Source organism: Microcebus murinus, chromosome 31 (genome assembly GCF_040939455.1).
Source record: "Microcebus murinus isolate Inina chromosome 31, M.murinus_Inina_mat1.0, whole genome shotgun sequence".
Classification (NCBI taxonomy): domain Eukaryota; kingdom Metazoa; phylum Chordata; class Mammalia; order Primates; family Cheirogaleidae; genus Microcebus; species Microcebus murinus.
In genome coordinates, this window is record NC_134134.1 from 3,588,785 (window position 1) to 3,611,902 (window position 23,118).

At 35.8% G+C, this 23,118-nt stretch overlaps 2 protein-coding genes across 2 annotated transcripts in view; both read left to right on the forward strand.

Moving 5' to 3' along the window:
• The window catches only part of LOC109729190 (KRAB domain-containing protein 5-like), a 445,983-nt gene that overhangs the window by 24,420 nt on the left and 398,445 nt on the right, over positions 1–23,118 (forward strand). The window lies entirely within an intron of this gene.
• On the forward strand, positions 1,124–3,900 carry LOC109730968 (uncharacterized). Its single transcript, XM_075998882.1, has 2 exons — positions 1,124–1,437; positions 1,690–3,900. Exons 1-2 carry the CDS (start codon positions 1,162–1,164, stop codon positions 3,898–3,900), a joined length of 2,487 nt encoding a protein of 828 aa, XP_075854997.1. The 5' UTR covers positions 1,124–1,161.

Consider the following 23,118-nt stretch of genomic DNA (forward strand, 5'->3'; position numbering starts at 1 on the left):
ATTTAATGTTCAATATCATTCTAATTTCACCAATTAAGCATCATTCAGATGGTTATTTTTAATTTTTATGGTTAATTTTAATTTATACATCTCCAATCCTTTATGGTTGATTTCTTGTTATTTTGTTTCTTGGATGAGGATATGTTACCCTGAATTTTGTGAATATTGTAATCGTTGGTTGAGATTTGAGAATTAGCAAAATCAGCTCCATAAACTTCATCAAGTGGCTTTGTCCTGGGGGACTCTGATAGCAATTCACCTTACTGGAGATTGAAGGAGCCTTAAAAATGTTCTGAGAATGCATCTTCTGTGACTATATTTGTTTTCCATTTAAAGAAACTTTCCTACATTTCTTCTTAGGAGCCTGTCATCATATTCTATAACTATTCTCCATCTGTGGTAGTGAAATTTCCCTGACGTTGTAATAATCTTTTATCTTTGGTTTCAGCACACTCCATCCTTCACTTAATATCGTGATTCTTTTCTGAACTCTGTGTTATGGGAGACAGAAACCAGTCTTTGGAAGGGTTTCTAAAAGCTAGAAATATAGTCAACATTTTCCTTTTCTTTGAGAAAGAAGCTGGGGTTTGGTAATATACTTCTATGCTGTATTAAGGAGGAGGAGAGGCCTTGGAGTGTCAGTATAAGAAATTTTGTTTCTGTTCTCTGTTGCTTTTGGTATTGTTCTCGCGTGATTTTCTGTGAACTCTTCTTTCCTTATTAGAATTTCACAAAGTCAATTTGGTAAGCATAATTTTTTATATTTATTTGTGTAAAAGATAATTAGAGCCTACATATTGTATTGTGCCATCTTGCTAATGTGCTTAGGATAATTTTACATATAAATTTTGTAATATTTATTATTTGATTATGAAGGAAAGAAACAAGTGGGATAATTTGTTGTTTTTAAAATTTCTTTCAGCAATATCTTCTCATTCTACCCAACACTATTTGCCAGAGCAGCATTTAAAATTTCTTTTACCAAAAGTGATAAGAAAAAGATATGGAAGCTTCGGCCTTCAGAATATACAATTTAAAAATGACTGGGAAAGTGTGGGTGAGTGTAAGGAACAGAAAGGATATTACAATGAATGTAATCAATGTTTGACTACTGATAGCAAAATCTTCCAGTCTAATGCATGTTTGAAAGTCTTCAGGAAAATGTTACATCAAAATAGACACAAGGTGGGATATAGTGTAGAGAAATTTTTAAAATGTAATGAATGTGGGAAAGCCTGTAACCAATACTCACACATTACTCAACATAAAATAATTTTTAATACAAAAGACTATTACAAATTCAAAGAATGTGGCAATGTCTTTAATCAGTGCTTTTACCTTACTAAACACAAGAGAGCTCATACTGGAGAGAAAGCACACAAATGTGAAGAATGTGGCAAAGCCTTTTACAGGTACTCAGCCCTTTTGATACATAAAGTAATTCATAAAAGAGAAAAACCCTACAACTGTGTAGAGTGTGGCAAAAAGTTTAATCATATCGCAAGCTTCACTAAACACAAGAGAATTCATAGTGGAGAGAAATCCTACAAATGTGAAGAATGTGGCAAAATCTTTAATTGGTCTTCATGCTTTAAAAATCATAATATAATTCATACTGGAGAGAAACCACACCAATGTGATGAGTGTGGCAAAGCTTTTAACTGTTGCTCGGAACTTAAAAGATATAAGAGAATTCATAATGGAGAGAAACCTTACAAATGTGATGAATGTTCCAAAGCCTTTAACTACTCCTCACAACTTAAAAGTCATAAAATAATTCATACTGGAGAAAAACCCTATAAATGTGAAGAATGTGGTAAATCCTTTAACTGGTCCTCAACTCTCATTGCACAAAAGGTCATTCATACTGGAGACAAACTGTACAAACGTGAAGAATGTGGAAAAGCCTTTACCCAGATCTCAAACCTTACTAAACATAAAATAATTCATACTGTTGAGAAACCATACAAATGTGAAGAATGTGGCAAAGCTTTTAGCTGTTCCTCAGACCTTAAAAGACATACAAGAATTCATACTAGAGAGAAACCATACAAATGTGAAGAATGTGGCAAATCCTTTACCCATAGCTCAATCCTTACACAACATAAAAGAATTCATACTGGAGAGAAACCATACAAATGTGAGGAATGTGGCAAAGCCTTTACCCAGAGCTCAAACCCTACTCAACACAAAAGAATTCATACTGTGGAGAAACAATACAAATGTGAAGAATGTGGCAAAACTTTTAGCTGTTCCTCAAAACTTAAAAGACATAAGAGAATTCATACTGGAGAGAAACCATACAAATGTGAGGAATGTGGCAAAGCCTTTACCCATAGCTCAACTGTTACTAAACATAAAAGAATTCATACTGGAGAGAAACCGTACAAATGTGAGGAATGTGGTAAATCTTTTAACTGTTCCTCAATCCTCATTGCACATAAGGTAATTCATACTGGAGAGCAACTGTACAAATGTGAAGAATGTGGAAAAGCTTTTAGCTCTTCCTCAGTCCTTAAAAGACATAAGAGAATTCATACTGGAGAGAAACCATACAAATGTGAGGAGTGTGGCAAAGCCTTTACCCATAGGTCAACTCTTACTGAACATAAAAGAATTCATATTGGAGAGCAACTCTACAAATGTGAAGAATGTGGAAAAGCTTTTAGCTGTTCCTCAAAACTTAAAAAACATAAGAGAATTCATACTGTAGAGAAACCTTACAAATGTGAAGAATGTGGTAAGGCTTTCAACTGTTCCTCACAAGTTAAAATACATAGGAGAATTCATACTGGAGAGAAACCCTACAAATGTGAAGAATGTGGCAAAGCCTTTACCCAGAGCTCAACCCTTACTCAACATAAAAGAATTCATACTGGAGAGAAACCATACAAATGTGAGGAATGTGGTAAGTCCTTTAACTGTTCCTCAATTCTCATTGCACATAAGGTAATTCATACTGGAGAACAACTGTACAAATGTGAAGAATGTGGAAAAGCTTTTAGGTATTCCTCAAATCTTAAAAAACATAAGAGAATTCATACTGGGGAGAAACCATACAAATGTGAAGAATGTGGCAAGGCTTTTAACTGTTCCTCACAAGTTAAAATACATAGTAGAATTCATACTGGAGAGAAACCCTACAAATGTGAAGAATGTGGCAAAGCCTTTACCCAGAGCTCAATCCTTACTCAACATAAAAGAATTCATACTGGAGAGAAACCATACAAATGTGAGGAATGTGGTAAATCCTTTAACTGTTCCTCAATTCTCATTGCACATAAGGTAATTCATACTGGAGAACAACTGTACAAATGTGAAGAATGTGGAAAAGCTTTTAGGTATTCCTCAAATCTTAAAATACATAAGATAATTCATACTGGGGAGAAACCGTACAAATGTGAAGAATGTGGCAAAGCTTTTAAGTGTTCCTCACAAGTTAAAACACATAGGAGAATTCATACTGGAGAGAAACCCTACAAATGTGAAGAATGTGGCAAAGCCTTTACCCAGAGCTCAACCCTTACTCAACATAAAAGAATTCATACTGGAGAGAAACCATACAAATGTGAGGAATGTGGTAAATCCTTTTATTGTTCCTCAATTCTCATTGCACATAAGGTAATTCATACTGAAGAACAACTGTACAAATGTGAAGAATGTGGAAAAGCTTTTAGGTATTCCTCAAATCTTAAAATACATAAGAGAATTCATACTGGGGAGAAACCGTACAAATGTGAAGAATGTGGCAAAGCTTTTAAGTGTTCCTCACAAGTTAAAATACATAGGAGAATTCATACTGGAGAGAAACCATACAAATGTGAAGAATGTGGCAAAGCTTTTACCCAGAGCTCAACCCTTACTCAACATAAAAGAATTCATACTGGAGAGAAACCATAGAAATGTGAGGAATATGGTAAATCCTTTAGGTGGTCCTCAGTCCTCATTGCACATAAGGTAATTCATTCCTGAGAGAAACTGTACAAATGTTAAGAATGTGGAAAAGCCTTTACTCAGATCTTACACCTTATTAGACATACAATAATTCATACTGTATATAAACCATACAAATGTAAAGAGTGTGCCAAAGCTTTTAGCTGTTCCTCAGACCTTAAAAGACATAAGAGAATTTGTACTGGAGTGAAACCGTAAAATGGGAAGAATGTGGCAAAGCTTTTAGCTGTCCCAGAGAATTCATACTGGAGAGAACCCTACACATGTCAATGTGGTAAAGCCTTTAACCAATACTCACACTTTTCCATACATAGAAGAACTCATACTGGAGAAAAGCCTTGCAAATGAGAACAATTAGGGAAAGCTTTTTATCTGTGTTCATACCCTAGAATGCAAATAAGAATTTACACTGGAGAGAAACTTTTCAAACAAAAAGAATGTATTAATGCTTTACCTTATGCTCTAAGTTTGTATGCATGAGCTAATTTGACCGGAGAAAATCCTTACAAATGTGAACAATGTGGGTAAGTCTGTATCTAATACTCACATTTTTCTGTATATAAGATAATGCATATAGGAGAGAAACCTTATGAATGTGAAGAATGTGACAAAAAGCTTTAACAGCTGTTTAAATTTAACTAGGGTGCCAGAAGGAAATCATAGAAAAATGAAATATGTGTCAAATGCTTTAACTGGTGCTTTTATGGTAGCATACATGAGACAATTCATACACAAACAGGATCCTACAGATGTTAATAAAGTGGCCTAGCCTTTAATAATTGATCACACATTGTTCAACACCAGTTATACTGAGTAAATGGTATAAATGTAAGGAGCATCAAAACACCTTTCTGAACATAAAAATTTGAGAGTACAGTGGAGAATTTATACTAAGAAAAATTACAACTATAAAGAGTGACATGATACCTTTACTTTTATCACAGATATTGTACACAAGAGAATTTGTAGTGGGGGTGGAATCCTCCATTTATTGCTCAAACTTTATTTAAATTAAGGAAATTTGGGTTGTTGAGACACTCTGGGAATGTAATGAATTAATTCAGAAAAACCTTTGGTATGTAACCCAGCTTTGAAAACACGAGAAGTTATATGAAAATATATTTTACTTATGTTATAATCTGAAAAAAATAGTTAATTAAAAAATCATGTCTAAGTAAATATCGGAGGACTCAAAGTAGGAAGAACCTTGGTGCTATTACTTCTAGACTATTCTAAAGTAGAATTTTGGTTATAGAGAATGCAAAGTTAAATACTTTAATAATTGATGTATATGTTTAAAATCAGCAGGAGATTGACTTTTATGGAGAGTTATATTTAGAGTTTACTTTTCACATTAAAATTTTTATATTTTTTTTAAACATCGAATATCAAGGTAATTCAATTTTAATTACTTGATTCTATTCCGGCATTCCTAGTATTTTTGTGAAAGAGTGTGTTCAATCATTGCTGCATCAAAGATATGAAAGGTCTTTGTAAATTTTGTGGGCATCATTCATATGCTCTTACAATGTACACTAAACACTAAAATTTAACATGCATGAATAAAATGAAGAGACTCTTTTTGATTAACTTGTATGTGCATTGCAGGTGATGTTGGCATTAATTGTACAGAGTAGTGTTTAATGTGTTGAGTGTTGTACATTGAATAAAGTGTTGCATTGCCACCAACCTTAACCTGTCTCACCTTATTTAAAGTTGTAGGTAACAGATGGTAACAGTATACTATTGGATATCATGATGTAATAACATGTTTAGCGACCTTAATTCCAATATGCTGTAAACTTCAAGTATTTTGAAAAACATCATTTCCATAGGTTATATTATTATTCTTTGCATAGGTAAAATGCCATAAAAAGGCATATATTTCTGAGTCCTGAAGAGACAATTTACAAAAGTGCATCTTACATTTGTTTTGAACCTGTGAACTCTCTGGCCTGCAAACCATAAACATACTATTATTTTTGCTTTAAGGAAGTGAAATATAAAATTATATCACTCTAAGTATAGATTTTAGCATCAAGAGGATTATGGAAAAGGTAACTGTGTCTATGTTAGTGTGTATCTGGTTTTAGAAAAAAAATATATACATTTACAAAAACAGACAATTCCAAAAATGTTGATAATCTACTAGTAATGTAGAAGCCTCAAAAAATTCAAAAGTAAGTATATATTCTCTTTGTTATTTCAAATTCATTTCTGTAAAACCTTATGGCTCCCGATTCAGAATCTGCCCATAAAAATTAAATGGTTTTCATTGTCATTGAGTTCCATGTTCTCTTTGGATCTGTCCAGAAGTGAAGTCATTTTTTCAAGGTTTTGTCCCTTCCACTCCTTCAATAAGAGCTACCAATAGGCCACACTGTGCTACTGACTGGCCACCTTCCTTCCCCATGTCACCTTATAAGCAAACACACCACCTTCATTATCCTGGGGAAACCTGAATGCAGCCAGGGCTGCAGATTTGGGAAGATGGAGCTAGGTCATAAGCTCCTTTTTCTTATAATTTCTGTGTCCCTAGACAAGTCATTTTGTGTTTCAGGGCTTCCAGAGCCTCCCACCATTCACAGTGGGGATTATGCTAGCATGTATTTCCTAGCAATTATTCAGGTATAACTGAGATAAAACTTATAACACTCATAATGTGGTGTCACATGTAGATAATGCCTGAATTTAGAGATGGAAGAAAGAGAGATGGAAGACAGCATAGAATACACCTCAGACAGGACTGGGCCCAGTTGTGTGATCTGGGGAAAGTCATTTCCTTTCTGGGCCTCATTTTTCATTCTGCACAAGAAAGAAATTTAAATTAAATGAAATCCAAACATTGTCATCCTCTGACATCAAACCTTCCAACGCCCTCCCATTATATTTAGAATCAGATCCATGTGCCTCATCTCAGCCTGTGTGCTGTGCAGCCTCCACAAAGGCTCACAGCAATCTGTGGTTAATGAATCACTTCTGACTAAGACAACGCCACACAAATGATTAGCTATTACTTCTGTGTTACTTCAGGCTGCTATAGCAAAGAACCATAGACTGTGCAGTTTATAAACAACAAAGTTTAACTGCACACAGTTCTGGTGACCAAATGTTCAACATCTGGGTTTCAACCTGGCTGGGCTCTGGTGAGGACTCTCCTCTTAGTTGCAGACTTCATCTCCTCTTAGTTGCAGGTTTTATACTCACCTGGCAGAGAGAGGAGAAGAGAGCTCTCTGTGGTTTCTTGTAGAAAGCTAGTAAACCCAAGCATGAGGGCTCTACCCTTGGACATAATAATTTACCAGTGGACTCATCTCCTAATTAGGTCGCACTGGGGAGAAGGAGTTTAACATATCCATTTTTGGAGGACAGTCCATTGTGAATTCCAGAAATTGATTATGAACAAAGCTACTAATATCCATCTTATTTCCTTTCTCATATGTTCTATCCATTAACCTTTCCCTCTCTTGAGTGTATCCTTAAAGTTGGTGAAGCAAGCTCTAGTGATATGAGCTGCTTTTTGTAGATGCTGAATGGCAAAGAACTGAGGGAGTGAAACTAAAAGAACCAAAAGAAAATCAGGCTCTCAGTCTACACGGATTCCTCCCAATCCCCACATGTATGAGTTTGGAAGCTGACTCTTTCACAATCCAACTTCAGTTGAGACCACAGCCCCAGACTCTTTGGAGACCTTGAGGCAGAGTTACCTGCTAAGCTGTGCCCAAATTGTAGTAAACAGAAATTATAAGGTATTAGGTATTTGTTGTGTAAAGGTGGTAATTATGGGGGCAGTGTTTTCATAGAAGAGAAGGGCACTCCTCTCATCTTGCAGCCCCAGGATTCTTCCTTTGCTTCTCTCTCCCCCAGGCTGCCTCTAGCCACACTGTCCTTTTTTTTTTTTTTTTTTTTTTTGAGACAGAGTCTTGCTTTGTTGTCCAGGCTAGAGTGAGTGCCCTGGCGTCAGCCTAGCTCACAGCAACCTCAAACACCTGGGCTCGAGCGATCCTTCTGCCTCAGCCTCCCGAGTAGTTGGGACTACAGGCATGCGCCACCATGCCCGGCTAATTTTATATATATATATATATCAGTTGGCCAATTAATTTCTTTCTATTTATAGTAGAGATGGGGTCTCGCTCTTGCTCAGGCTGGTTTTGAACTCCTGACCTTGAGCAATCTGCCTGCCTCGGCCTCCCAAGAGCTAGGATTACAGGCGTGAGCCACCGCGCCCGGCCCACACTGTCCTTTTTTTAACCTTCTCTGCAAAGTCACTTCTACCAGTGACTGTCTACTCCCATAGTGGCATGTTCCTGATACACAGTTTTCACACTTGTGCAGTTCCAGAATTTGTCATTCTGGTCACAGCATTTCACCTCAGTGAGGCATTTTAGATCCAACACAGTGACCCCATAGCCCTCCCTGCCATCCTTATGCTTTATTGTCACTATAGCACTTATTCTCTTTTTTCACATCTACTTGCTTTAGTGATTTTGTCCAGCTGTGCTCAGACTGTGGGCTCCTTGGGGTAGACCACATGCTTGGACCACCAGGGCACCTGGCACAAGGTGATGCTCAGGGTGGTGCTGCTGAGTGAATTAATGTGGGGATCTCAATCCTGCCTTGCTGATTTTGACCACATCATTAAGTGGGCATCATTGGTAAGAACAGGAGGTTTGAGTTGGGTCTGAGAGAAGGAACAGACGGAATGACCTTGGCCTGAGTCTCCCCTGGCTCCAGCTGTTCTAGCCACGCTCACGGAAAACCAGAGAAACAGGAGCTTGCTGCCTCCTGTTGCCTGAACTCTTAATGCAGCCCCATGCAGGAGCATCAGGGAACAAAACAGCCACTTGCATTTAAGGATGTACAAGGCAGTGGCTCTCCATGGTTCCAAGGGGGCAAAGATCAGGATCTTCTTGCTCCAAGGGCAGGAAGACCTACACCAGAAACCTGCCTTGTCCCCTCTTTGCTTCCACCTCCTGGGGTGTGCAGCTTATTCAGGAAGCATCGTCACCTCAGCCAGGGCAATGATTTCTACCAGCTTCCAAATAAGGACCTGAAGGACCCAAGAAGACCTTGTATAATCCCTGGACATAACACTTGGTGTCCAGTGCTCTCCAACATTCTGCCCTAGTCCAAGTTTTTGGTCTCTTAAGCTCCCAATTTTCTTTCAGCTCTGAAGGTTCTCCAGGGAGTGAAATGCATTTTTCTAAAGTCTCAGAGCACAGTGAGTCATCAAATGAAACCCAAAGCCAGAAGCTATTTATGATCATTTTGACCTCCTAGTGTTACCCACTCCAAACATCCCAATTTATACAGGAGGAAACAGGATTTCTCTCCCATATCCTTTGTTCATCAGGCTCATGCTAGCTTCAAGAGGCCACAAAGCTGAGGATAGGACCCAAGGCCTGCCCTCTCAAGGTTGTGTTTTCTGTGACCCTAGTCCAGATAGAACTTTGGGGACCTGGAGGTTGCACTTGCTCATAATCTTGGTCCCTTGGCATGGCATGTATTTAGGAAGTGGATGTCCTTGCCTCATAGCACTGCCACCTTCAACTTATCTTCTTTCTGTCTTTTCACATCTCTAGTGTGAACTCCTGTTACTCAAGATCCATGGTCCTCACCTGAGAATTCACTGCACACACTGTGCATGTGTGTGCTTGTATGAACTCCTGTGGAGATTGAAGTTGTCTGAACTCATGTGTAAAGGGAAGTGGCCTCAGGTGGAGAGGCAGTTAGAAAGGGTCTTTCAGATTCTTTCAAGTTCCATTTGCAAAGAAAACCTTCTGGGAAAAGGTGGGCTAAGGCCTAGGAAGACAGAATACTTCCTAATGCTCCAGAGTCTGTCCACCTCCTTGGTATGGGCTAGTGCCATCCTCATTCTGTGCCTCAGTTTCCCAATTGTACAATGAGAATTTGAATAAGTGTGTATTGAGTGAGGACATGGTGTCGGGATTCATCAACACCAGATAGGATGTCAGCATGGGCTGAGCACAGTCACACAGGAGGGCACAGGACTCCTGTCATGGCCTGTGCCATGGACATAAAGCATAGGGAAACCAGGTGTCCTGTCCCAATTTGAGTGGGCATGCACAGTGCACCCACAGCTCTGCTCTTCAAGCCAGTCCCATATAATACTTCAGCTTCAGTCTCTGCCTGCTCTTTATACTCTAGGCCTTTTGGGGCCTGTGGGCAACACCAGTGTGTTCAGATGTGGCCGCATGGTGCCAAAGTGTATTGTCAAACTTTGAATTTGACAACATTGTCATATTATGCTGAGCCTTAGGATATTGACATCTTCTACAATCTATTGAGATTTCTTTTTATGTGAACTGGGGGTTATTATTCTACTTTGTGCCCATTTATTTTCTTATAGATTTCTCAGAATTCTTTATGTATTAAAGATTTAAGCCCCTTTGTGATATGAGTTGTAAATATGTATTCCCCATTTATTCTTTCTTTTTTATTATGGTCTTTAGTTTTGTTTTGGATGGGTTTTCTTGGTGTTTTGTTTGTTTTGTTTTGTTTCTCTTGTATTATTAATATTCCTGTTCTCTCCAAATTCATTGATGGGTTCAAACAGCCACAATAAAGCATCTTAGCAGGTAGCTTGTGGAAACTGATTAGCCAGTTTCAAAATTTATTATACATAGAAGTAAGGGCCAATAACAGTCAGGAGAATCAAGAAGAAGAAAAATTAGGAGGATTTACAGCAGCAGATGTTTAGACTTAGATTAAAACCACAGTAATCAAGGTCATATATTTTCATAGTTTTGGCACAGAAACAAGAGAAAAATAAAATAAATAAATATTTATTAATATTTCCATGTCTCTACTAGAAATAGAAAGAAATTGATTGGCCAAATAAAATGTATAGAAAAATTAGCAGGGCATTGTGCCATATGCCTATAGTCCCAGCTACTAGGGAGGCTGAGGCAGAAGGATCCCTGGAGCCCAAGAGTTTGAGGTTGCTGTGACCTAGGCTGATGCCATGGCACTCTAGCCCAGGAAACAGAGTGAGAGTGCTGTTTTTGTCATTCCATTTGTCAGTCGTAAGCAAGGGAACTCTGATATTTATCAGCAGACTCATAATCCAGCATACAACATGAACAGGGTTTTAATGCTTTCACTTGAAACTAAAGACACCTGGACTTCATGGTGCTGATGAGTATGTTATAGAAGAGACGAAAAATGTATGTGGTGCTCACTGTCTCACCTCTGGCCACTGTGAGCATAGAAAACAGGATTGCATCCAAAATCACTCATAAAATAGTCAATCAAAAAGCAGCCACGATCCCTGAGATTCCTCTACAGAGAAAGACCAAATTGTTGGCCACAGTTAGATGACTAAAAATGAGAACTGTGTACTGGGTACTGCACCCACTAAAATAAAGGAAGATAAAGTCATGTAAAATAAATTCTCTAGATTGAAATATCAGAAAAGAAATATTATTCCAAATACTTTAAATGCACAGAAATCATTCTATTATATTCTAACACTGAAAATACACTCATAATTAGATTCTAGTGGATGCATATGTTGTACTATAAGTACTTCATAGAAAATTAAATTCAAACTTCTTTATATACCTAAACTCTCTATTAAGAGATTGCCAGATTCTCATGTTTCTTTATATAGTACTTACCATATGCATCTCACACTTATTAATGCTTTACTTATTGTAATTATTTTCATATTTATGGCATTATATGGTAAGATCTAATAACAGTTTGCTTTTAAAAAGCAAACAATACTGAGTTCCAGATTTAATCCTCTGGCATTCTGAATTATTTATCTGTCTTTGTACTTAAGGCTCTTACATTAAGCTTAGGATTCTGAATCTCTCTAATCTTAATTAAGTAATCAGAATGCTGCATGTATAGCCTATAAATGACCTCAAACTCTCTACTTAAACTTTTTTTCACCAAAATAAATAATTCTACAATTCTCATTAAAACTTTTAAAGTATTATGTGAACTCACAGGGGGTGAGTACAACAGTGAGAATGTTGCATCCCAAGTGAAGGCAGGAAGAAGAATGGCTTAGAAACATTTTTAGAAGGGAATGAATATACAAAGATAGCAAAAGAAAAATCAATCCTGGAGATAATTATGAAATGAAAGAAGCAGAATTCCCACTGATAAATTCTGAGAGTTGTTTGTACTGCAAGTTTCATCACTCCACATGCATATCAGTGACTTTTTTCAGCCGGGACATTTCAATCTATTACCTGGAGCCATAATTAAAATTTTATAAAAATTATTCTTATAATTTCAGAGTAGGACATATATACAATACATAACAAACTTTGAAATAATAAAATGATATAGTAAGTCTAGCATGAGTAATAGCCATGTAAGAACAGAAGATAGGCATGGGCAGGTTCTGAATTAGAAACTTTAGAATTGTAACCAAATTAATTCAACATAAAGGAAAAAAATATGCTTTCAGAATCCATGGAGATTCTAGTTTGCTAGTAAATTGTGAACAATTATGAAATTACCCATTTTTTTAATATTTCTTTTCTTTTCAAAATAAATATACATCCACATTCACACAAACAGAATTACTTACTCTGTAAATCTACAACAATTAAAGTTCTTCTTATATGTGATGTATTTGTATATTTGATTCAGTGTAAATAAAAATGTGTTTATTTCTGTTTCACTGGCCAGATGGGTTGCATATTAAAAGAAAAATGTAGCATAAAATGTAACAAGTACTCATTCAGTATTCAGAAATATATTGCTTTTCATTAAGTGTACAAACTTTATTGTAAGCATTACAGTTAAAATGGAATTATAAAAATAATAAAAATAAAACTTGTGGGAACATTATTCTTCAAAGAATTAGAAATTTGAAGCCACTGAAAAAAGGATCACAAGTGATTTAATTTTACTGTGTAACACAATAGTACATTTTTACAATCCCTTGCCTCCAACTTTGAGTAACATGGAATAGGTTAATGTTGGTAGCAAAATAAGAGTTCCTTCAAAGTAAAAAACGTTTGACACAATAAAAACATTTTTTAATTTAATAAAACAAATTAAGTTTACATGTAATCTAAAATATTTAAAAATTCATTGTTTCATTATTCTAATGTGCAATTAGTAAAACAAATTATTGGTAATATTGTCATCATTTCATTCTGATTTTAATGAGAAGGATATTAGTGTGTATACCTACATCATATATCACTTGAAATACTGTTTTTTAGAAGTCTACCACACAGCACCTCTCCATTTCATACATCTTACATTTCAGTGATTTTAGTTTTCTATGGAAAAGTACATGAATGATATGTACTTAATACACGAAGACTTCTAATAACTGTGACGCAGCTATCATTAACCATAGACATTCACATACACACTAAAAATGAAGCATAGCATCTACTGTTTTTAAAGTTGAATAACATCAGTATTTCCTTGTCAAAGGTTGCAAAAAAATTATACTTTATTGCATTTGCATCCCACCCTGACAAGAAAGTATATTTTACACATCATTATAATTTTCAAAAAATCTCATGCTTTTAAAACTGCCACAAAAATAAGTTATCTAAATATTTTAACAGAGTTATTCTCTATACTCAACAACCTGGTTTAAAGAAATGTTTAAATGTGTTAGTGCCTCAGCACATTTTCTTGTGAGTCCTGTGATATCTGTTTAGACTTAATTTTGAGTAAATGTGTTCTGAAATTTATTATATCTGTAAAGAAGTTTTAAGTATCAATTCTTTGTTGTTCTCTAATGTACACCTTTTCCATAAATATTTGTTCACATTCAGTATATTTGTAAGGTTTCTATCTATGAAAATTTTTGTGATGTTGATCAATGTTTCAGAAAATATTGGAGAATTACTTTCAGTGAAAGTTCTCCCATGTCCAATAAAATGTCTGTTATAACTCAAGATATTATCAGCACTCTACATTATTATTGTTTACATAAGTATAAGTACTGTTGTGCATTTTAAAGCTAATATTTTGGGAAAGTACTTCCAAAGTCATTGCATTTGTCTCACTTATATCTAGTATGATTTCTTTGATGATGAGTAAGATTGAGCAGTTATTAAAGACTTTGTCACAATTTTCACATTTATACAATTTTTTTCTGTTATGAACTCTTTCATATAGATTAAGGTGTGAGCACTGGATAAAAGCTTTGCCACATTCCTCAAATTTGTATGGTTTCTCTCCACTATGAATTATTTTATATAGTGTACAGATTGAGCACTGGGAAAAGGCTTTTCCACGTTGCTCACATTTCTAGGGTTTCTCTCAAGTATGAATTCATTTATCCAGAGTAAAGTGTGTGTACTGGGTAAAGGCTTTGCCACATTCCTCACATTTGTATGATTTCTTTCCTGAATGACATCTTTTATGTTGAGTGAGGTCTCTACACCGGATATAGGCTTTGCAAGATTCTTCACATTAGTAGGGTTTCTCTCCATTATGATTTATTTTATGAAGAGTAAGTGTTGAGCACCAGGTAAAGGCTTTGCCATATTCCTTACATTTGTAAGGTTTCTCTTCTGTATGAATTCGTTTATGTCGATTGAGGTCTCCAATTTTGTTAAAGGCTTTGCCACATTTTTCACATTTGTATGGTTTCTCTCCAGTATGAATTCTTTTATGTTGAGTCAGGTGTGTGCTCTGGGTAAAGGCTTTGCCACATTCCTCACATTTGTAGGATTTCTCTCCAGTATGAATTCTTTTATGTTGAGTAAGGTGTGTGCTCTGAGTAAAGGCTTTGCCACATTCCTCACATTTGTAGGGTTTCTCTCCTGTCTGAATTCGTTTATGTCGATGGACATGTCCCATATTGTTAAAGGCTTTGCCACATTCTTCACATTTGTAGGGTTTCTCTCCACTATGAATTCTTGTGTGTTCAGTAAGATATGTCCTCTGGGTAAAGGCCTTGCCACATTCTTCACATTTGTATGGTTTCTCTCCAGTATGAATTAGTTTATGTATTATTAGGGTTGAGCACCAGGTAAAGGCTTTGCCACATTCCTCACATTTGTAGGGTTTCTCTCCTGTATGAATTCGTTTATGTCGATTGAGGTCTCCAATCTTGATAAAGGCTTTGCCACATTCTTCACATTTGTAGGGTTTCTATCCTGTATGAATTCGTTTATGTCGATTGAGGTCTCCAATCTTGATAAAGGCTTTGCCACATTCTTCACATTTGTAGGGTTTCTCTCCTGTATGAATTCGTTTATGTCGATTGAGGTCTCCAATCTTGATAAAGGCTTTGCCACATTCTTCACATTTGTAGGGTTTCTCTCCTGTATGAATTTGTTTATGTCGATTGAGGTCTCCAATCTTGATAAAGGCTTTGCCACATTCTTCACATTTGTAGGGTTTGTCTCCAGTATGAATTCTTTTATGTTGAGTAAGGTGTGTGCTCTGGGTAAAGGCTTTGCCACATTCTTCACATTTGTATGTTTTCTCTCCATTATGAATTCTTTTATGTTGAGTAAGGATTGAGCAATGGGTAAAAGCTTTGCCACATTCTTCACATTTGTAGGGTTTCTCTCCTGTGTGAATTCTCCTATGTATAGTGAGATTTGTGTAGCAGTTAAAGGGTTTTCCACATTCTTCACACTTGGAGGGTTTGTCTACAGTGTGAAATTTTCTATGTCCAAGAACTTTTGAGCTGTGCATAAAAGGTTTGCCACATTCATTATCTTTGAAAGCTTTCTCTCCAGTGTGCCTTATCTTAGGTTTACTTAGATTTGAGGACTTGCTAAACATTTTTATACATTTATAACCTTTCAAGATTTTCCTATGGTTACCTGACAAACATTGGGTAAGACCATCATAACATACTTTCTGCCTCTTACACTCATCAACACACTCCCAGTCTTTTCTTAAAAGTACATATTTTTGGTCAGAGCTTCCGTATGGTCTTATTATTGATTTCTGGAATGAATGTTTTATGCCCTGCTCTGGCATTGGGTCTTCAGTGCAATGGGAAGAGAGTTCTGAAAGAAATGAAAATAATAAAGTATCTCACTAATTATACTTAGGTAAATATACTTCATAATTTGAATATACAAGACTATACCAAGCACATTAGCAAGGAAGTGCAATAGAATACCATAGTCTTACTTCCATCATAGATATATGACTTCCAAAATATATTTGCAAACATGATTCATTGAGAAATCATAAGTGGTAATATTTCATGGTACCCCAGATGAGTATGACACCAAGAACCATATGGAAGGGGAAGGAACATTTGTTACATTTGCCCGGCAAAACACTACCTCCCCACTGATACAGAGGTATCACTTTAGCAGTAAAATTCTATTTCCTTGATTCCCTTTCAAAAGAGATTCAAATCAATGGCACATGTGCCCATACATCTGGTTTTTGATGGCCTTTGAATGACTGGTTTCTATCTCCCAAGACAACTACATAACATTCTGGGAAAGATATGCACATATCAAAAATAAAATTCTGCAGTATTATATTGATGGTGCAAAAACATTTAATTATGCTATCAAATTTGAAAGACAAAATAAAAATGATCATTCCCACATGTTAATTGACATAATGTAAAGAGACATAATTACTGACATCTATATCATGAAGTTGAGGGCAGATATAAGTATTTTGAATTTTTATGTACAATTGAAGTTAAGTAGTTATCAGTTTAACATAAGTTGCAGCTTCAAAAGATTTTAGGTAATTCTCACAGTGAACACCAGAAAAATGTTTAATGCAATACACAAATGAAGGTGGCCACAGAAACAAAATATATCAATAAAAATCAGTGAGGTGGAATGAGGAGAAAAGGAGTGGAAAGAAAGACTAAATAGTGACAAAAGTTACATAAACAATTAATATTAGGGCAATTTTGAATCCGTCCCTCTTAGACAATTATGCAAATATTTATGTACTAGTATTTCTACTCAGAAGACACAATTAAATAAAAAAATTAAAAAATCCAACTATATTCTCTCTAAAGAGACTTGACTTCATACCTGGTGAAAGCAATAGACAAAAAGTGACAGAAAATAACAAGACATACCACGAAAATGCTCAGCATACAAGAGCAGTGGAGTTCAAAATTATATTAGGCACATGAGTTTTGAAGTGCAAAATGTTATAGTTTATAAAATATACTTTAAGTCAAAAGTGCCACAAGAGACAAACAAGGACATTTAATATAAAAGGAGGTCATTCACTGATAACCCTTTAAATATAATTTATATATCTGATATCTATCTATGTCTTGCATAAAGGTTCTCAAATATATAAAAAGTGTTGACAACATTGAAGCAAGAAATGAACATAAAAATAATAGGATAGCATGGTATTCCACTTTCAATACTAATAAGGTCAGTCAAATTACTAGTAAGAAAACAGGAGAGTTGAAATCACTAGAGAACAATAAGTCCTCACACATATATAGAACATAATAAAATATACAATATTCTTGATAGCTCATAAAAATTCTTCCTACAAATCTACCTGTTCAGACAGAAAACATGTCTTAACCAAGTTTCAAAAATTGAAATTTTACACAGTTTAATTTCTCACCAGAATGGAATGAAACTGTAGATAAGTGACACAAAAAACACAGAGAAATTCAAAAGTATAGGAAAATAAACAACACACTCTTGAACATGTTCTTGTTCAAGGGAAGAAGACCTAATGTTGTGAAAATGTCCAAAGTGATCTACAGATTAAATACAATTCCTTTCAAATTCTCAATTTCATTTTTTCAAAAATAGAAATAGCAAACCCCAAAATAATATGAAATCTAAAGAGACCACAAAGATGTGAACAATCATCAAAAAGAGAAGCAATGCTATAGGTACAACACTTACCCATTTTAAAACATTAAAAATGTATACTTTGCAATACTACTCAGCTATAAGAAACAACACTGATATGCACCTCTTGTAATTTCCTAGATAGAACTGAACCCCATTATCCTAAGTGAAATATTCCAAGAATAGAAAAACAAGCACCACATGTACTCACCAGGAAATTTGTTTCACTGATCAACACCTAAGTGGACATATAGGATTAACATTTATCGGGTGTCGGGCAGGTGGGAGGGGGAGGAGGGGATGTGTATATAGAAACATAAGGAGTGCGATGTGCACCATCAGGGCATGGACACGCTTAAAACTCTGACTCTGGGGGTGAAGGCAACACACATAACCTAAACATTTCTACCCCCATGATATGCTGAAATAAAAATAGAAAAATAAAAAAATGATACAGTAGTCAAAGAAGTTATCTAATGGCAGAGACACCTGGACCAATGAATGAGAAAGAAACACAAATAAGCTCTTACATATATTGTAAAATAAAGAGTTATCTTCATATGCATATTCATTTCACCATAATTTACAAAAGTCAGTGGATGATAGCAACCCAAACTGCCTTTGCCAAATGAACAGATAAATACTATTTGAAATGTAGAAATAATGGATTATTTCTCAGCTTAAGAAAAAACAGATTCTCTAATAACATCCACAATATAGATAAACCTCGATGACAATATGCTTAATGAAACGTCAGTCACAATAAGACAGATGTATTTTGATTGTATGTATAGGATATTTCTAAGCTGTTACACTCCTAGGAACAGAAAACATAATGCTTTTTGTCAGCAGTTAGGCAATGGGCAAAACAGGTAGTTTTCTCATGTGTACTGAAATTCACATTTACTTAGTACATACATTCCAGACAATATAGTACATGATGATGTAAATATAGCTCACATGACTGATGTTAACAACTAAAAGTAATTAAGATTTCAATTTTTGTGAATTTACAATAATTAAAATAAAAAGAATATCTTAAAGAGATACAGAGATGAACTTTTCAAAACTTTCTTACATATTACAAAATTGTTTTTTTAATTTCAAAATATTATGGGAGTAAATCATTTAGAATATGTATATTGCTTTTGCATCGACTGACCAGAGCTACAACTGTGCCCATCCACAGATCGTGTGCACCACACTCATTAGGAGTGGATTTTCCCAACACCTTCTCCCCCTTTCAACAGCCCAATACCCAATGAAATTTACTTCCATTTGTTCACATATGTGTTGATCGATTGGTAACAATTTGATAGGGACTATTTGTGGTGCTTGTTTTTCCATTCTTGTGATAGTTTACTTTAAAGAAAGGCCTCCAGCACAATCAAGGATAATATAGAAGGGTGTCATTTAGCCACTGAATTTGAGGCTCCGTAGTACTCTATGGTATACATATATCACATTTTATATTTATTTATAGATATATTTATATTAATGTATCTATAAGTACCAAGGATGTTTCTACCTCTTTGCAATTGTAAATTTTGATGTTATAAACATTCAAGTGCAGATGTATTTATTATAGGATGATGTTTTTACATTGGTTAGATAGCAAGTAGTGGGATTTCTGGATCAAATGGATGTTCTAAATTTAGTACTTTCCTGTGTCTCCATGTAACTTTCCAGAGAGATTGTATCAGTTTGCAGTCCCACTAGTAGTATACAAGTCTTCCTACCTCTCTACATCCACACCTACACTTACTTTGGGCTTATTGATAAAAGCCATTTTCACTGGAGTAAAGAGATATCTCGCTTTGGTTTTCATTTGCATTTCCTTGATGAATAGAGATATACACACTTTTTTCATATGCTTCTTGGCCATAGTACATGTCCTTTTTAAAACTTTCTGTTCATATATTGGCATGCTTTTAATCAGGTTGTTTGATTTTATCTTACTGAGTTCCTGGACTTATGTGTATAAATTCTAGCTATTAGCAATATATGGAATATATAGCATGCAAATATTTTCTCCCATTCTCTAGGTTGTCTGCTTGCTCTAGTTATACTTTTTTTTTTTTTTTGAGACAGAGTCTCGCTTTGTTGCCCAGGCTAGAGTGAGTGCCGTGGCGTCAGCCTAGCTCACAGCAACCTCAAACTCCTGGGCTCGAGTGATCCTTCTGCCTCAGCCTCCCGGGTAGCTGGGACTACAGGCATGCGCCACCATGCCCGGCTAATTTTTTTTTTATATATATATCAGTTGGCCAATTAATTTCTTTCTATTTATAGTAGAGACGGGGTCTCGCTCAGGCAGGTTTTGAACTCCTGACCTTGAGCAATCCGCCCGCCTCGGCCTCCCAAGAGCTAGGATTACAGGCGTGAGCCACAGCGCCCGGCCTCTAGTTATACTTTTAATGGCTGTGTAGGAACTTTTTAGTATGATGAGGCCTGATTTATTTATTTTTGTTGGTGGTGTGATTGATTTGGGGTATTCTTCCTAAATTTTTTGTCTAGGCTGAAGTATGTAAGAGCATTTTCAACAGTTTCTTCTAAAATTCTATGGTTTTATGCCATAGAATAAAGTCTTTCATCCATTGTGAGTTGATATTTGTGAGAGATGAGAAGTGTGGATCCTGTTTCACTCTTCTACATGTGGCTATCCAATTTTCACTGGACCATTTATTCAAAAGGGATTTCTTTCCCCTGTACACGCTCTTGTCTGCTATTCCATGGCTATATGAGGATGGTTTTATATCTGTGATCTCAGTTCTGTTCCTTTGTTCTATTTCCTGTTCTTGTGACAATGCCATGCTGTTTTGGTTACGATAGCCTTGTACTATAGCTGAAAGTCTAGTAAACGGATGCCTCTCAATTTGTTCATGTTCCTCAATGTCGTTTTTGTTTTATGGGGCCTTCTCTTGTACCATATGAAGTATAGAATTACTTTTCTAAATCTGTAAACAATGATGTTATTAGTTTAACACAAATTGTATTGAATCTGTAGATTACTTTGGGTAGTATAGATATTCTAACAATGTTGATTTTGCCTATCTTTGACCATGGGATGCTTTTCCGTATGTTTCTACTCTCTTCTATTTCCTTCCTCAGTGTTTTATAATTCTCCCTGTAGAAGTCCTTCTCATCCTTAGTAAATATATTCCTAAGTATTTCATTTGCTTTGTTTCAATTATGAAAGGCATGCATCTTTGACTTGGTTCTCAGTTTCACAGTTGTTGGCCTATGAGAAAGTTCCTGATTTGTGTACATTGACTTTGTAACCTGAGACTTTGCTGAACTTATGCATCAACTCCAGTAGCTTTTGGCAGACTCTTTGGTGTTTTCTGAGATCATTAATCTGTAAAGTGTGATGGTTTGACCTCTTCTGCTCTGATTGAGACTCCCTTAGTTTCTTTCCCTTGCCAGAAGCTCTGGCAATGATTTCCAGTACTATGTTTACAATAACTTAAAGGGATATATTATCTGTTTATAAGCAGGAATGCTTTCAAATTTTCTCTGTTCAGTGTGAGATTGACTGGGGGTTTGTCATATACGACCTTTATCATTTTGAGGTAAGTCCCCTCAATGCCTATCTTGTTAAGCATTCTTACACCAAAGAGGCCTGATTTTGTTAAATGCTTTTTCTGGGTCTCTTGAGAATATTATATGGTCTTTGTTTTTACTTTCCTTTTATGTATATAATTACATTTATGGATTTGCCTATGTTTAACCATGCCTACATCTCTCAGATGAAGCCCACTTAACCATAATAGATTACATCCTCAATATATAAAAATGACTACAACTCAACAACAAAAATGAATGACTTGATTAAATAATGGACAATGGATTGATCTGGCATTTCTGAAAAGCAGATATACAAATGGCCAAACAGAATTTGAAATGGTCCTCAAAATTATTAATCTTTAGAGAAATGCAAGCAACATCACAATGGGATATTACCTCACATCCATTACATTGAGAAGTTTTAAATAAGTAAATATATATACACATACATACATAGGTTGACAATGTAGAGAAATTGAAATGCTCCCATGTTTTTCTCAACCTTGGATTCTAATATTATAAGACATAGACATGGAACAGATCAGAACTTAAAAATACATAAAGAATCATGAAAGTAAACAGACAACCTACAGAATGGGAGAAAATTTTTGCATCCTATGCATCCGATAAGGGACTGATAACTAGAATATACTTAGAACTCATGAAAATCAGGAAGGAAAAATCAAATAACCCCATTAAAAAGTGGGTAAAGGACTTGAACAGAAACTTTTCTAAAGAAGAGAGAAGAATGGCTAACAAACATATGAAAAAATCCTCAACATCCCTAATCATTAGGGAAATGCAAATCAAAACCACAATGAGATATCACTTAACCCCAATGAGAATGGCCTTTATCAAAAAATCTCCAAACAATAAATGCTGGCATGGTTGCGGAGAGAGAGGAACACTCCTACACTGCTGGTGGGACTGCAAACTAGTTCAACCTCTGTGGAAAGCAATATGGAGATACCTTAAAGCGATACAAGTGACTCTACCATTTGATCCAGCAATTCCATTGCTGGGCATCTACCCAAATGTTCCAATGACACTCTACAAAAAAGACACCTGCACTCGAATGTTTATAGCAGCACAATTCATAATTGCAAGGCTGTGGAAACAGCCCAAGTGCCCATCAATCCAAGAATGGATTAATAAAATGTGGTATATGTATACCATGGAGTACTATTCAGCTCTAAGAAACAATGGTGATATAGCACATCTTATATTTTCCTGGTTAGAGCTGGAACCCATACTACTAAGTGAAGTATCTCAAGAATGGAAAAACAAGCACCAGATATATTCTCCAGCAAACTGGTATTAACTGAGTAGCACCTAAGTGGACACATAGGTACTACAGTAATAGGGTATTGGGCAGGTGGGAGGGGGGAGGGGGGCAAGTATATACATACATAATGAGTGAGATGTGCACCATCTGGGGGATGGTCATGATGGAGATTCAGACTTTTGGGGGGAGGGGGGGAAATGGGCATTTATTGAAACCTTAAAATCTGTACCCCCATAATATGCCAAAATAAAAAAAAAAAGAATCAAATGAGCAATATGGTCGGGTGGAAAATATCCAGTTGTTTTATCCCAAAAAACAAAAATTTGGCAGCTATCCACGGAAAATTACATTTATGTGAATTTGGGGACTTAAATGGATGGTCATTAAACCATAGAGGTACCACAGATCTAGGAAGTCATTTTCAATATTCAGGTTCTCATCCAGTTGGCAAAATTAAGGATTCCTTGTCCTCACTACAGACTATAACATGAGTCAACCAACAGGAATGTGCAGAGGTTCCAATGGTTCCCTGTG

What these genes read in the sequence shown, in the direction of transcription:
- LOC109730968 (XM_075998882.1), top strand. Translation starts at nt 1,162, where the DNA reads ATGTTACATCAAAATAGACACAAGGTGGGATATAGTGTAGAGAAATTT. An exon ending in CAGCCCTTTTGATACATAAA is followed by an intron (nt 1,438 to 1,689) that starts GTAATTCATAAA and finishes AAAAGATATAAG; the next exon opens with AGAATTCATAATGGAGAGAA.